This window comes from Lissotriton helveticus, chromosome 8 (genome assembly GCF_964261635.1).
Source record: "Lissotriton helveticus chromosome 8, aLisHel1.1, whole genome shotgun sequence".
In the NCBI taxonomy this organism is placed as follows: Eukaryota; Metazoa; Chordata; class Amphibia; order Caudata; family Salamandridae; genus Lissotriton; species Lissotriton helveticus.
In genome coordinates, this window is record NC_136069.1 from 1,282,633,720 (window position 1) to 1,282,650,570 (window position 16,851).

Sequence of the window (16,851 nt, forward strand, 5' to 3'; positions counted from 1 at the left end):
GAAAGGGGAGAAATGTATACTCGAAGTGTGACTTTCACCATCACAAATCTAAGTTACTTCCTGTATTTTCTTGCAAGTTGGCTGTGGAAATATATATATTGTCAATCCACAGAACACAAAATCACCCTTGTGGGAAGATTTAGGGAAAGCGAAACTCCTGCAGGTATTGCTGGCAATACGGAGATGCAGAAATAGCCAATAATTTCTGCTTTCAATGATTCTTTTTAACACAAAAGCACATTGAATAGAATAGTTATTGTTCAGTTGGACACCCTTTGTTAGTAGTCCCCTAAACATTTGGACTATACTCCTCCTGTTTTGCCCAACTTGTTTTTTGTTGGACTATCACTGCTAACCAGTGCTGGAGTGCTTCTGCTCTCTCCTTTTAACATGGTAAAAGTGGCCTACACGCAATTGGCATATTTCATTTACTTATAAGTCCCTAATAAAGTGGTACTATTGGTACCCAGGGCCTGTAAATTAAATACTACTAGTGGGCCTGCAACTCTTATTGTGCCACTCATTTTAGCAGCCCTTTAAAACATGTCTCAGACCTGCCACTGCAGCCTTTATATGTAGTTTTAAACTGCCATTTCAACCTGGCAAAGTAAACCTTTTCCAGACCCAAGCCTCCCTTTTTATTAATACATACAAGTCACCCCTAGGGTAATAATAATAATATTAATCCACATTTGTAAAGCGCACAATCACCCGTAAGGGTCTCTAGGCGCTGGGGGCCGTCGGGAAGATTAAGCAAGCTATTGCCCAGAGTCACATGGTGCTGGGCTAACCTGCCGCCGGAGCCGGGGATCGAACCCTGATCCCCAGATTCAGGTCCTAAACTGCCCATGGGGCAGATTGCATTGCATTTTAAAAAGTTGCAGACGTACGTTTAAGTTATACATGTTCTGGTAGTGAAAAACTCCTATATTCGACTACTGTGAGGCCCACTTCGCCCATAGGATAACACTAACTAACCTTATTACTTTTAAGAAGTGATATCTAGTTTCAGAGCATGGAGTAAGTCATGTTTGGTGTCTGAGGCATTGTAATTTAAATCCCTCTTTAATGGTAAAGTCAGATTTTAAGCCGCAAATTTAAAAATTGGCATTTTCGTGTCCTATTTGGTGAATTCATCATGTTTCCTGGGTCATATGACTCCTTGTAGTTCGCCTTTGTGTATTCCTCCCAGACAGCATCACAATAGAGGGTCTGGATGTTGGCAGTATTGGCCACCTCCGAATTGCAAATGTGTGTGACAGGTCAAGCCCGCCATCCTGCCAAAGGCACTGGCCCAGCTCACCCACAAAGGACTTCACACACAAATGACTTCACACTAGCATATTGTAACTCAAGACAATATGGGGCCAGGGCGGGGAGGCATGCAATTCCAGACACTTCTGTAAGGGAAAAACTCTAGAAGCTTCTTTCACTTCAAAGGTGGTACCAGGTATGAAAATGGGACCCTCAGACTCACTCATCAGTACACTCCTGGACCTGTGGATACTGCAGAAGGACACCATTCTTCTTGATGCCTAACTCACATGCTGAGAAGACAGCATCCTATGCTGAAGTGACTCCAAAGATCAAGCTTACTGACCTGTTCTGAGCTATAAGGACAGCAAGCTCCACGGGCCGCTCTGCAACTGCAAAACTGACCTGCTGCAACTGGAAGATCTGCTGGAGTGAGTTCCTGATCCCGAAGAGGTGCCTCCCAGGTCCTGGGACCCTTGATGTGGTAGAGTTGAGCTCCTCCTGGATGAAAGGGAGCAATCCTGAAGTTTTGGGCTCCTCTGGACAGTGAACAGGCCAGTTTGCAGGAAGATCTTGCCGCATGTGCCAACGCGAAGCTCCAGCGGACCAGTCTCTTTATGCCACAGCAACAACTGGAAGTGCGAGCGCTGCACTTTGCACTACAGCACCGGCAGACCGCGCCAACTGCCAATGCGAAAACTCCCGCAACGACAATCTGCGACACCCAAGAGGATCCTGGTGCTACAGCACGATCATTTAGGACGATCTCCCTGCTTCTTTCTCATAGTTACCACCACCATGAACACAACTCTGCACTAGACTATAGAAGGTAACTTTTGCATCAGGACTAACCTGGTCTCTATCAGGCCTGCACTCCATTGTAGTCAGCTAGAACTTGAGACTTCCACCCAGTCTCGCACAACCAGATAACCTCGAGTGGCGCTTTGTGCTTTTGGGCGCTACATTTACCTTAAATCTTTTAAATGACATCTCTCTGTTTCTACTGATTGGATGTGTCGTTTTATGTCAATTTAAATTCTCCTCTTTTTCTAAACTTTACACTTAAGTTAAGCCGGACTGCTTTTGTGTGCTAAGTTACCAGAGGGTTAAACACAGGTTAATTTAATGACTTTATGGTTCACCCTGACCGGGACCGTGGTTGCTGCTTGAGAAGGAATCAACCCTCAAACAACAACCCAATTTCTCCCACTTATCTGTTTTTCTGGACCACAGACTCTAGTTTAAAGACTTGTTTCTGCAGGTTTACTGATGCATCTTCCGTACCAAGTTCATATATGATTTGTGTATGGGGATTATTCCCAGTCTTAAGCACACATGTTTTGACTCTGCCTTTCCTTATAAGGGGTGTATTGATGACGGATGAGGTTCAATCCGGAATTGCTGATGGCATCTTCTGCCTGCTTGTATTTAGATCCACTGAACTTTTTCACTGAAGCAAAAGCTTTAAGCATTTCGGTTTCACTAAAACACCTGTGCCACTCCTCATCATATTAGTGTGTAATCAGACTGAGACTGAGAAAGAAAGCCACATTATTTTAGGTTGCACATCATGCCTTTGGAACCTTGCTGCTAAACATGACAATTTCCTTAACACCAAACAATGATAATAGTCTGTGATAGTCAAGTCTGCAGAGTGGATCAATGCCCTGATCACTGTGAGACCAGAAGATCTTCATGGAATATGTTGTCTGCAATTGTTGGCGTTTTTTTGATTAACCTCTGGATGTTCTCCCACAAAGATCTATTGGAACTACCCATAGAGCGCTGTAGGACGGGCTGCTTTCACAGCTATTGCAGCCATGCTGCATACCTTTACAGCTACAATGCCCGATATTTTGCCCACAGGTTGCATGTAAGTTTCAAACAGACTTGTCTTTTCCTCCCACACTCTTTTCTCGCTGCCCACAAATAACATTCTAGAACAGCCACAAATCAGCAATCTTTGTGATGGCTTGAATGAGGAACACTTCTTCCATGATCTTGGAAAAGCTAAGAACCAAAGTTAATGGTCTTTAGGGAACCTGTAGTTGGAGAATCTCCATTATGACACATGAAGAAGGGTCTATCGGGCACTACTGAGCTTTGCTGTACCCCTTGCAAATACATCAAGAAATGTTATGTCATTCAATGGAAAGATCCTTGATGGTGGTGACCGTGTACTACGCAGATGTTCAATACTCATCATCTGCATCCAATCAGAGATCACTGAGTCATGGGCCTTTCTTCCTTTTGGAGATGTGTCTGGCTGTTTTGGTATGGCAATTAACCTTATAGAGGAGTTTAGAGGGAGCTACAGAAGCAGCATGAGGTCTGCAAAGGATCCTGAAGGCTTCAAATGTTTTGGAGAAAGAACACACAACTATATGAACATAGACATTTCTTCAATCAACACTGAAGACCAGTGTGAGTGGGGAGATGTTGAATGATGAGGCTTCAAATGACATGAAACCAAACGGGCACACATGTCAAGTGCCTAGACGCATATTTATCGGTACAAAAAACAAGTGGTCCTAGACTAACGTAGCATGAGTTTTTAAATTTTAAGTTGTAGCAATAAATGGCTGAGAAGGTGTATATATCCAATAAGGCACGTACAGTATTACAGAAACACATTTCAATTACAAGGCCACTAGGGCAGTGATTGAAAACACGGGTTTAATCAATCATATATGGTATTTTATCCAAAGACACACATACAATGTCATATCATCAAACAGGAAGTAGTATGTGAAAGATCAGTGCTCGTGTGAGAGAAAATAGGAAAAGGGCGGAAAAGAAAGGCAGTAATTGTTTCAAAAACTTCAAATATGAGATCCAGTGTAAGTAAGAAACTGTCTCATCACAATTCGAGCCTTCCCCGGTGTACTCTCTTCTGTTTTTCAAGTGTAGGGGGTCAGGAGAAGGGTGTTGGCCTATTCGGGGCATCGACGTTTTGACCCTGGTGCATAAGAGTTAATATGGCCCTCCGGGGCGGGTCTTCTTCAGGACGGGGGCAAGGGGCATCATGGAATCTGTCAGGTGAGTAACCAAGAGTTGATCAATCATAAATTGGTTAAATTAGTAGTCCTGTAAATGTATCATGAAGTTGTGGGAACATTTCCCAGTACCATGGTTAGGAGAAACGACGCATGGGCGTGGTGTGATAGTAATCATAAATAACAAATCTTTTTCTTAAAAACGTAGAAACTCCGATTAAAGGAATGGCATGCTGTGTCCATCGGCCTCGCTGCGATCATGACAATTCAGAGTAGTGCGTTTATAAATCTTAGGAGAATTCAGTAGCTTCTGAAATAAACAAGCCGCATCAGTCAGCCTCGCTGCGAGCAATATAGGGAGGGGTAGGCCTGAATTGTGATGGATTAAAACTGTGTTTTCAATCTCTACCCTAGGGGCCTTGTAATTGAAATGTATGTTTCTGTAATACTGTACGTGCCTTATTCGATATATACATATATCTTCTCAGACATTTATTGCTATAACTTTAAATTTGAAAACTCATACTATGTTAGTCTAGGACCACTTGTTTTTTGTACCGACCAATACCCAGGTCCTTGGACTTTACTGGGTCACCCCATTTTCATAATACAACGCATATTTATGCCTTAATATCATTTTGAGGTCCTCGATGTGGATACCTTCAACATCGACCATGAGTTTCGGCAGCAACACAAATGTTAATGTTTCTTTTACAATCCGTGGATAATCTTCTGTGCCGGTGCTTGGAAGGATAATGGTAACGTGTTGTATTTCTCCTTTTTAAAGGAAAGCAAAACGTTAAAAATACATGTTCTAATAGACCTATATTTTCCATTGTAACTGATTGTTAACGTAAGTTGATGTAATCAAACAGTGCTAATTTTATTTGCAAACAATGATTACTACTAAGGAAGATCCAAGAAATACCTTGAAATACTGTGTGCAGTACAACTTTTATTATTCATTCACTGTTTAAGATTTAGGATTGTAAAAATGCTTCACTTAATCCAAAAAGGGTATTTAAGGGTAATAGTTAATCTAGGTTATAGGTTACATACAGCACATTATTCCGCAGGAGGTACAGAGGGTGCACAGTCCAACCAATGAAATAAAGCATTTCTTTTTAGAATCGGTTTGTAAATCCAAGGATGGGAAATTACATTGCATATTGAATGGTAGCCTGATTTGAGTGTAATGTGATCTGAATATACATACACACACACATACATCTATGTATGAAAAAAGTAACCCTATCAGATATGAAGATCTGCAGTTAGTTACTGCTCAATCTGAACAAGTTTATTTATTTATTTTCTGTCAAACAGACTCTAGAAACATAGATTGCATTACATGATATCTTATTTCCTGGCAGAGTACTGCCAATAATTTCCAGGGAAAAGAACATGAAAAGATCACTGCAATCAGTTTAAAACATGGCATACTACAAAAGGTAGTATTGAAACGAGGACAGTTAATTTTTAATCAAAACAAATATTTGCAGAAAACCAATTTGATAACCAAGCCTAAGATTTGGCCCCTGCACATGCTGTTTAGAAAGGTCATTAAAACAGCCCTTGATGCCAATTCATAACTTGGCATTCTATTTAGTTCCAGTTGTTACGTTGTCCTGTTTATACCGTCTTTGATACACGTAAGCACTGAGTAAGTATGAATGGAGATGTTCATATACAGTACACATTTCCATACTTTCAGAAAGCGCAACATAAAACATACGTCAACAATGAAGATTTCTTTTGTTATGTTGAATAACCACTAGTATTTTCCTCACTCTGAAGAGCATTATCATCAACTATTTTTGAAGAGTGATCCAGTACGACAGAATAGAATCTAAAGAAGAAAAAAGGATGGTGGAGCGGGGGACTATCAGATGCACACCCACATTCCTCTTCAACAAACTAAATACTTAGCGAAAGCGGACTGCGCAAACATCCAGTAAGTCACTAGTGCGTATTAATCTCCAATAATTGTAGCCTTGCTGTTTTTATGCAATCGTTACACAACTTATTTGTAGGTAAAAACTGATAACCACCAGCAGAAATTATTTTACAAAACTAGGAAAGAGAACACTTCAAAAATTCATGAAATAGTCAAACAAGATCCTTGAAGGAGCGCATTTAAGACTTTATTTTATTCAGTAAAGTGGGTTATTTACACAATGGGTTTGGGAAGCTGGCTTTGTTTTTACATTCTGATTAAAAGAAATTCACCAGAGGCAATACTGAACTTTATATATACACAAATTTGTTGAACTGATTAGACCATCTGTATCCTTACCTGTATCAGGAACACCAAGTGCAACAACGGAACAGTATCCTAGACACCGTCTTAATACATCACAGAGGTCCAGTAATACTCTGGGAATTTTGTTGCAAATACCAAGTTAAAAAAAAAAAAAAAAAGCAGATGTGTTTTGTACAATAATCAGAGTATGTAAAACTCTGAGACATAGTGGGTCACTTAAAAACCTTATCAGATCTTGCGTTGTAATTGGTGACCTAATCCTTTCGGATCACTTCCGGAATCAAAATGGAATAAATACATTATTCTCTAAAATACACTGATCTGATAAGGATCAGACCTAATAGAACTCAAGTTAAAAGGAAAACAAGTTAAGAAATTCAGAGCACAGCCCCTATTAGAACAAACTAACTTTCCAAAAAAAAAAAAAAAAAAAAAAAAAAAAACCATCAAAAGAAAAAAAAAAAAAATCACTTCAACATGAAGCTACTATACAAAGTTTTTTTTCTTAGAAAGTTCTGTGTATATTTAATCAGGAGTTTTTAATGAAAATGACAGTTTTGGCCGCGACTTCCCCTTTCCCAGGATCATTTTTTGTTCTTCCTTTTGTTGACGCTGCCTCTCCTGTTCAAGTTTCATCCTCTCCTCATGAATTTTCCTTTGCTCCTCAACAATTTTTAATTGCTCTTCAGCCTGCACATAAGCATATATAAAATGATATTAATACAAATATATAAAGATTTTCGTTAACTTATATAGCAAAGAGTAGTTTTTCAACATATGCTTATAACAAAAGTTACATTGCAAATTATATAGTTGAAACTGTAAATACAGAAAAAGTATATTAAAATGTGTTTAACTAGGGCGTGAACATTACCACAAGACTCCAAGAACAATAAAAACCTGAACATGATAGGTTTATTATACTTTATACTAGTTTGTCCCTGCAATATACTGCTGTGGATGCTGGCACACAAGTATCATTTCTGTTTTTAGTACCCAACTGTAAGAGCAGAGTCTTTTACAGCCAAAGTATGTTGGATGTTTGCATTATTTGTTTAAATGTTGCACGTTGGTCTACTTCAATACTAGAACTGTCCCGGAATAAAATGCTCATCTTATATCCACTGCAGATGTTGTGGGGAATGCCAACACGACTCTGGCTTGGCATAAGGAAGGGGAAAAGTAATTAGTGGACAGAATTGCAGGTCATGACAAAAAAGCCAGTAAAAAACTAAAAGGGGGAAAAAGCAAGGCCAAAGATGGATAGAGGAGGCAGAAATGAAATAGGCAAGCAATTGGGAAACCAGTCTGTTTCTCATTTGAATTTTTAAGCTTCAACCTACAGAACAAAACCCACAAATAACTTTTCACTGCAGGGAAATACATGTTCCGCTGAGAATATTCCACACACCGTGCTAATCAGTAGCCCCGCTAACAGCACTCCTTTAAACATTAAAGCAATGACATGCATGCTTTGAAATGTTGACATGTTTCAAATGAAAGATTTCTTGTATTAAGACAATGCAAATATATGTGCCCTGGATTATCTGATAATCTTACTATTTCAATTCAGCAACTGGTCATTCATAGAAGTTCGATGGCGCTGGAACAGCTGAAATGATTGGGAGTCTCCAGAGTGAGGAGCATTTTGTTAAGGCAGCCATATGCCACTTCCACCACTCTTCTAACTCCCGATCCTGAATTTTGCTGCAAGTGAGATACTGTAACATTTCAACAGGAGATACTGTTTTTTTGGGGGGGGCAATGGTACCTTTTCTAAATCCCAACAAGAGTCCCTAGTCAGCCAACCCCCAAAAATGTCCATATTTTGCTTTAAGACTTCAGGATAGAAAGGCATTTCACCTAGCAACACAAGAATGTGTTATATTGCATGGGGCAGCTTAACCCTTCATAACCTTCTTGCAAACATGAGTCGGTTTTCGCATATGTGTTGAAGGATATGCAGTTACATAGTTAAATGATCCTACTATACACACTTTTAACCTTTTCTGTGTGTTATTCCACTTATTGACACACCACACAGACTTAAGGGGAAAAGACGTATTGTAAGGTGTAAAAGAAAAATTTAAACCAGATTCAGGTTTCTAGAACAGTTTTACCACTGTCTCTTGGGAACTTTGGTCTAGTTATATTCTATGTTATCATACTATCTTTTATATTCTAGCAGGGATGGTGGCTTTGTTTGGTAACACTTTCCCTTTAGTCCAAAAAGTTCTAATCCAGCATTAAACCACTATCCTTTAGCAAAACCACTCCAAACTTTAGGGAGTGTTTTTGAATATGTAGAAGTAGACTCTGAATGATATATTTCTCACTGCCAAGGTCCCATAAAGGTGTGACTTGTAAAGGCCTTGTGTTGTCATATGTAAACTTTAGGCTGATTCTTCTCTGCTGTTAGTCTGTAGGAAAGCCTGTACTAGGCAGTGTTTTTAGTTGTGTTGTACTCCGTCCACCTCTAAATAGCTGCCCTGAACAAATTAAAACAGATATTCAAGGCATAGCCTGATATGCAGTGAATCCCTACAATTTACCACAAGAAAAGTTTAACTGTGTGTCATGCTAAATGATTGTTATTTACACTTGAGGTAATTTAGAACTAAAATTAGAAGATGGGTGAATACTATTCATCCAAGCTATTTGAATTGCAATTTATTTTCTAGAAGCATTGCCAATTTTTTTCATATTAAGTTGGCGTTTGGTGTGGAAAATGAATGGAAAAAAAAATCAAACCATGATTAAGGATGGAAGGCAAAAAAGCGAGCATTTGGCTTCTATGTGGCAAAAAAAGAAATCTCTTAAATCCAAGAATCCAAAAAACTAGAACCAATATCTGTATGGGACTACAAAACAATACCAACAGTCCTACAGGCTGTCTTAAATACATCCATATTAAGTTTCCATTCTTTGCTCAACTTCGGTTTACATTTAAATTTCGCTACTAGTTTATCATTATTTGAATACTATATTTTGTATGTATATCTGAACCACCCAATGCTTGAGCTGTAACATTGATATGGAGCCCGAAAGTGGAAAAACAAATAGTTTACCTGTCGGTGTAGTTTTGCAGCTTGAAGACTTTCTGGATTCACTATGCGGTGCATTATTCCGCGGTCTAGTGGTTGGGTCCGGAATCGTAGTGTTTTTTTTTTCCGTAGCCCAGGTGGGCGTCGACGTCCCAGCATTTTGTGTCCTCCAGTGGCGTCGGCGCGCTTTCCCCGGAAGCTCCCACCTTTGGGCGCTATCTTCGGATTCTTTTTTTCTTGTTTTTGTCCCATCTTTGTTTACCCTTTTCCATTCATCTCAAGTCGTTTTCCCATTTAAAGGGAGTATCATTTCTTTTCTTAAGGATTCTAATAATCCCCCTTTTTTTTCTCTCCTACTGGCTCATCTTTCTGGCGGAGGTGGGTGGGTTAGCTAGTGAATCCAGAAAGTCTTCAAGCTGCAGAACTACACCAACAGGTAAACTATTCGTTTTGCAGCGTGAATCTTTCTGGATTCACTATGCTGTGCATAGAGTTCACAGCGGGTTTGTTAGCTAAGTAGCGGCTGAGTGGAAGATAAGCGTTGGTTGTTGAACATATGTTGAAGCACTCCTTGCCTACTCGTGCTTCCTTGTTCATCTGTATATCCACGCAGCAGTGCTTGGTGAACGTGTGCACTGAAGCCCATGTTGCCCCCAGGCAGATGTCTTTGATTGGCGTGTTTGCCGAGAAAGCAACTGTTGCTTTTTTTTTCCTGGTAGAGTGGGCTTGTGCCCCTCCTAGTAGTTCTTGGCCTGTATGTTTGTGGCAGAATTAAATAGTTTCTGCGATCCATCTTGCGATGGTGCCCTTTGTTACTGGTCTTCCCAGGAAACTGCTAGCGAAGGACACAAAGAACTGCTTTGTTTTCCTGTGATCTTTAGTTCTCTCAATATAATTCATTACTGCCCTTCTAGCGTCTAGAGTGTGGAGTGCTCCTTCTGCGTTTGTGGATGGTTTCTGGAAGAAACTTGGTATCTGTATTGTTTGGTTCATGTGGAACTTTGACACCACCTTTGGCATAAATTGAGTGTTCTCATTACCACCCTGTCATTGTGAATTTGAATGTAGGGTTCTTGTAGTGTTAGCGCTTGCAGCTCGCTTACCCTGCGTAGCCAGGTGATTGCTACCAAAAAGGCTGTCTTTATTGTGAGCATCTGTAGTGAGGCATTATGGATGGGTTCAAAAGGCGCTTTCATAAGTTCAGTTAGAACTATGTTAAGGTTCCATGCCGGCGGAGGCATCCTTTTGGGGGAGGGGGGGGGGAGAGATTCTTTTAGCCCCTTCCAGGAATCTCTTTACCACCTGGGATGTAAAGAAACTTTTTCCAGTCTCCCCCCTTGTGTAGGCTACTATCGCTGCTAGGTGTACTCTTAGCGAGGTACAGCATAGGTTTGTTTTTAGCAAGTGTGTTAAGTATTTTAGCACTGTTGATTCCTTGGTGATTTTCTTGTGGAGCTTTTCCCTGATGCACCACTGTGTGAAACGTTTCCATTTGCCACATAGCACCTCCGTGTGGTAGGCCTCCTTGCCTCCCCTGGGAGTTTTAGGTGTACAAACTCTATGTCCTCCGGAGCCAGGCTGATAGGCAGAGGCTCTGTGGCTCTGGGTGAAGCACCTCCCCGTTTTGCATGGAGAGCAAGTCTTTTCTTTTTGCGAGCCTGCGTGGCGGACCCTGCGCCATCTCCAGTATTTGTGAGAACTAGGCCTGGCCCACTGTGGTGCTACCAGAATCATTGGGTTGTAATTCTGCATTTGCTGAGCACCCTGTGTATCAGGAGAAAAGAGCAGGCAAATGTCTTCAACCAGCTTATCCATAGGGCATTTCCCTGGGATTGTTCCCCTGGCTGCCTGGATGCGAAGTATTGGCATTTTGCATTCTGGTGCGATGCAAACAGGTCTATTTTTGGGGTCCCCCATTTCCTGAATAGCTTCTGCGTTTCCTGTGTATTGAGCTCCCACTCGTGGGATGCTGATGTCTGTCTGCTGAGCCTGTCTGCCTCCACGTTGTCCTTTCCTGGTAGGTGTATTGCCAGGAGGTTTATTTGTAGTGGGATGGCCCATCTCCATATTTCCTGCGCTAGGTTGGATAGTGCTACTGATTGTGTTCCACCCGGTTTGTTGATGTAGAACATCGTTGTGGTGTTGTCGGTTTGTGTCAACACTCTCTGCCAGTACAGTTGTTTCTGGAAGGCTTTCAGGGCAAGGAGCACAGTATTTAGTTCCAGGTAGTTGATGTGTCTGATCGCATCTGTTGGGGTCCACAGGCCCCTCACCTTGAGCTTGTTCATGTGAGCTGCCCATCCTATCTGGGGTAAGCATGTGGTGATGGTCACTGTTGGAGTTTGTGGTGTTAGAGGTTTCCCCTTGTTATGTTCTCTTTGTTCCACCACTCTATCTCCTCTTGCACTGCGTGCATTACAACCACTAGATCTTCCCAAATCCCTGTAGTTTGTAACCATTGTTGCAGCCATTCCTGGAATGGTCTCATGTGGATTCGTACATTGGGGACTAGGTGTATGCAGGACGCCATCATCCCCATGAGTTTGCCCGCTGTCCTCACTGTCAGAGCTTGCCCCTTCTAGTATCGATGTGTCTCCTTCAGCAGGGCAAGAGTTCTCTTCTCGCTGGGGAACACCTTGCTCTGAATGGTGTTGATCTGTGCGCCCAGGAAGATCTTCACATGTCCTGGTTCCATTGAGGATTTCCCCCAGTGTATTGTGAACCCCAGCTCTGTCAGCATCTGTGTGACCCGCTGTGCATGTAGTTGGCATTGCTTGTAGGAACTTGCCTTTATCAGTCAGTCGACGAGGTAGGGGTATACATGAATCCCCTCCCTTCGTAGGTGCGCTGCTACCGCTGCGAGGCATTTTGTGAAGACCCGTGGTGCGGATTTTAGTCAGAAGGCCAGGGCTGTGAATTGGTAGTGCGCTTTGTCAATGGCAAATCTCAGTAGATGTTTGTATTGTCTGTTCATTGGAATGTGTAGGTAGGCGTCTTCGAGGTCTTTGGTGGACATAAAATCTCTGTCCCTTATCTGAGGGATAACCTCCTGTAGGGATGTCATTTTGAATGTTTGCGTCTTTATGTATTTGTTTAGGAACTGTAGGTCCAGGATGGGTCTTAACGTTTTGTCCCTCTTTGGTACGAAGTAGTAGTTTGAGTACACTCCCTCGTTTCTTTCTTTGAGCAGTACGGTTTCCATCACCTCCTTGTGGAGGAGTTCTTGTGCTTCTTGTAGGAGGAGGGCGAGTTCTTTTGCAGAGCGCGTCTTGCTTTTTGGTCTTCTGTTTGGTGGCTTCTTTTCTAGTTCTATACTGTATCCGAACTGTATGATGTTCAGTATCCATTTGTCTGTTATTGCCTTCCACTCCTGAAAGAAGTGTCTTAGTCTGCCTCCTACTGGTGTTACATGTTCGCTGATCTTTCTTTTGCGTATGTAATTCTTTGAGTCCTTTGTTGTGCCGCTCCCGTAGAGGTGGTGAGGATAGGCACGTATGGGGCAGCAGAGTCACTTGGAGGTGGGTTGCTGGCCCCCTCATCTTGTTTGCCCTCTTCCATTCGAACGCCCGCGAACGGACTGGTCTCTAGGTTGGTACTGCCAGGTTTGCTGTTGCTGACCCTGCTGCACTTGGTTGTTACCTTGGTAGGTTTGTTGGAAGCTCTGGTGGGACGTTCCCGGCTGGTTTTCTCCTCTGTCGTTCGGTCTCCTTGAGGGGGTGCCCCTTCTCATACCTCTGAACTGCAGCGCTCACATGGACCTCGCAGTTTCGTTTTCTTTTTTGAGCTGCGTCAGTTTCTCGTCTACTGGTGCCCCGAACAGCGTTTCCCCATTGAAGGGTGTGCTTAGAATGATATTCTGGACTTCCGGCTTGAAACCTGAAATCTTGAGCCAGGCATGCCTCCTCTCGGTTATCCCCACCATCATGAGTCTGCTGGACAGGTCTGCTGCATCCAGGGCTGATTAGAGGCAGGAGTTTGCCATGTTCTTGCCTTCCCCTACCAGGTGCTCTGCTCTCTGCCGGTATTGTTCAGGGAGGTTTTTGAGTAGCTGCCCAATCTCCTCCCAATGCGGGTACGTATGCCTGTTTAATAAGGCATTTGAGTTAGCAATGCACCAGTGAATAGCTGCATTGCTCTCTATTCTTCCTGTGAGATCTATCCTCTTACTTTGTCTGGAGGTAGCCCTGAGTTTGTGGGAATGTTGGACCTCTTTCTGGCTGTTGACGCAATAATGGAGTCAGCTGGGACGGATCCCTGGATGTATGGTGGGTCCTTAGAGGAATGTTTATACTTTCTCTGTCCTAGGTGTGACAGACCTGTAGGTCGATGGCTCCTTGAATGCCTCCCTGCCCTGGTCCAGGACACTTGGGAGCATGGGCAGAAATTGGCTCCTAGTTTGAGTGAGGAGCAGGGTTTCTAATAGGAAGCAAGCCTTTGGTTTCCATTCCTCCAGTTTCATCCCATATGTTGCAGCCGCATTCCTGATGACCATATTATAGATGCCAATGTCGTCTGGCAGCGAAGGCCTCGAAGGGTTTGTTTCTACGGCCTCTCCCGGGCTTTCGGCGTCGAGGTCCTGCGCCACCGAGGATGCCGACCCTAAACTTGTTTGGTTCTTCCTCACCTTCTCCCTCGTAGTAATCTATGCTCTCATCATGCAGATCTGCAGGTTCCGGAGTATTTGGCAGATCTTCGGCGTCAAACTCCTCTTCGACAATCGTCGTGGGCTTCGAAGGGATGGTGTATCTGCTCATCCGTTAGTCGAAATCCTTCTTTCTCTGGAGGATACTGTCCATTTCGGCCTCGAGCCTTCTCTTCTTCCTCTCCATCTTGGCGGCCTGTTTGGCGTAGAGTTTCGCCGGTTCTCTTTGATGTCGACTTCGGCACTCTTTCCTTTGGCGTTGAGCGTGCCTTTTCGGGGACGTGCTTCGATAACCTAGGTTGGTCTTGAGTTTTCGCTGGCTAGGAGTCCTTTTTGAAGGATCCGCTGGGATGTTTGTCCTTGGACGCAGCTGTGGCTGCCGATTGCTTCGGCGCCAGTGCTCCTTTCGAGGACTTTGATTTTCGAGAGTCTGTTGGGGTTTTAGGGGTAGACTTCTCTTACCTCCTTTGTCGACTTCATATCGGTCTCTACGACCGTGTAGTCCTCAGGTCCCCAGCGATGTTGTCCTCTTCTCCACTGGAGAGGCCCGAGCGACGGCGGTAGTCCTTGGCCTTGCATGTTTTAGTTGGCTCTCCTCTGTCTTTCCCTTATTCTGAGGGTCTTCGGGGTGAATGCCGAGCAGGCGTTGCAATCCTTGCTTTTGTGGTCGATTGGCAGGCAGATGTTGCAAAACGGGTGCTGGTCCTTCTGCGCGTACTTGTGGTGGCAATTACGGCAGAATTTGAAAGGTGTTCTGTCCATTCCTGCGCTCAGGGGGCCTCCTCTATGCGCATTCTCCGTTGGACGTCGATGTTTTCGATCTTCCTCTCTTTCGTCATCCTGGCTCAGTGCTCTTGATTGCGAGATGTATTCTCCAATTTTTCTGCTGTATTTTCTCCTCTTCTTTCCAAAAACTATGGAACCTCTCGGTGACTATCCAGACCAACGGTGAAAAAGAGAATCTGAAGATGGCGCCCAAAGGTGGGAGCTTCCGGGGGAATCGCGTCAACGTCACGGGAGGACACCAAATGGTGGGACGTCGACACCAACCTGGGCTACGAAAAAAAAAAAAAAAAAAAACAGTAAAAATACTACGATTCCAGACCCAACCACTAGACTGCGGAATAATGCTGAATCCAGAAAGATTCACGCTGCAAAACTGGTAGTTGGGACTCTGATATAACCATTAGGATAAGCTAAATTACAGTATCAAAAACTTTTCTAAAATAAACTGCAAATGGTTCCTTTGAGGTGGTCAGCAGGGGACGTATATTTTTTTGGGCTGATGCCAACTACGAAGGCAGTCACAGTATACCATGCTGAAATGGTTTATGGATGTTGGAAGAATATCAAGTTGAAAACCACGAATGGAGGATGAAACCTGGTTAATCTGTTCTTAAAGAAAAAATGTGCTAAGACCTATTAGGGTATGCAGAAATAACTGACAAGTAATACTAGAGTCTCCTTTAATCAAAATATTGGTTAATGGTTAAAAAAATTATTTAAGCAAGGGAGTGGATTATTTTTTCGATCTACTAGTGATTTGCTGGATAGTGTTTCCATATCAAATTCTTTCTGGCAGCATAGGTTCAACAGATCCTAAGGCAGGACCCTGAGGCAAGGATTAGGCCTGTCCTTCACTTTTATTAACCAGCAGCCTTTCAGAAACAACAATTTGTATTTAAAAAAAAACAACGTTTCCACTGAGACGATGGGAGAGTCAGAAAACAAATGTTATTGCAAGGCGGGCACGGACTCTTGCACTCCGACAGTATGGCGGTCGAGCCGAACCCCCGCACCCGGGGGAGGCAGGGCGCGACGCATACAAGAGTGACGTGGCGCACCGACTTCCCCTGAGCCCCACGCGCAATTGGCTGCCCATGTGTGGACCAGAAGCACTTACAAGTGCTTACAGTTCACGCGTCCGGCCGAATTCAGTCAAGCCTGTCAAACGGCTTGCAGGTAGGTACCTGCAGTTAAAAGGCTAGGGAGCAGAGCGGAAGATCTCCTTTTCGCGGCTCCCCAGCCTGCAGGTTCCCGTGATGGGTCAGGGCCTCAGTCGAAGGCCCCAACAATAATTTTTCCTCACCGATCATCCCCTAAGGCAGATATATTGTGTGATCAATATGTTTTCTATTTACAGGAAGAGTAATTTAAGAGAGTGTACTTGATTAATGCTTTGTTGTAATGTGGGTATTAAAAAATGCGTACTTTTTTCTTAAATAAATTGTTAAAATTTTCAGGATAATTAATTTGTCTTATTCTTGTAGGTGTTTTTTCCTTGGTCAGGCGGTAAGGTCATGATTGATGAGCATAGTATTCGGTCCTTAGCGGGCATCACCATTCTCACATGGGAACGCCGGAGGGGGAGACAGAGGGTCTCTAATGGAACTCCCGGGGCAGTTACAGCCAGTAGGCTGGAAGGGTGCGGGGTGTAAGGAAGTCTCGCTTCCAGTAGACTGGTTGGCCAATCCCCGCACGCGCATGCGCTCAAGGATGCATTAAATGCAGAGCCCCTTTATGGAGTTGAACGCTGAGGGAGCAGGGGGGTATCCATCCGGTAAGCTGGACCCCCTGCGCAAGGTCACTCCGGTAAGGAGTTGGGACCTAGCTTGATCGGGGATCTAGGGCCGCCAGTCATTGACCTTGCCG

The 16,851-nt window shown here is 43.3% G+C and overlaps 1 protein-coding gene across 1 annotated transcript in view; it reads right to left on the bottom strand.

Annotated features, from left to right (window-relative positions):
* Positions 1–6,372: 6,372 nt before the first annotated feature.
* Positions 6,373–16,851, bottom strand: part of ARGLU1 (arginine and glutamate rich 1) — a 135,763-nt gene continuing 125,284 nt past the window's right edge. Inside the window, exon 4 of the mRNA XM_078658250.1 lies at positions 6,373–7,203. Coding sequence (XP_078514376.1) covers positions 7,039–7,203 — 165 coding nt within the window. The 3' untranslated portion in view covers positions 6,373–7,038. The remainder of the gene's footprint in view (positions 7,204–16,851) is intronic.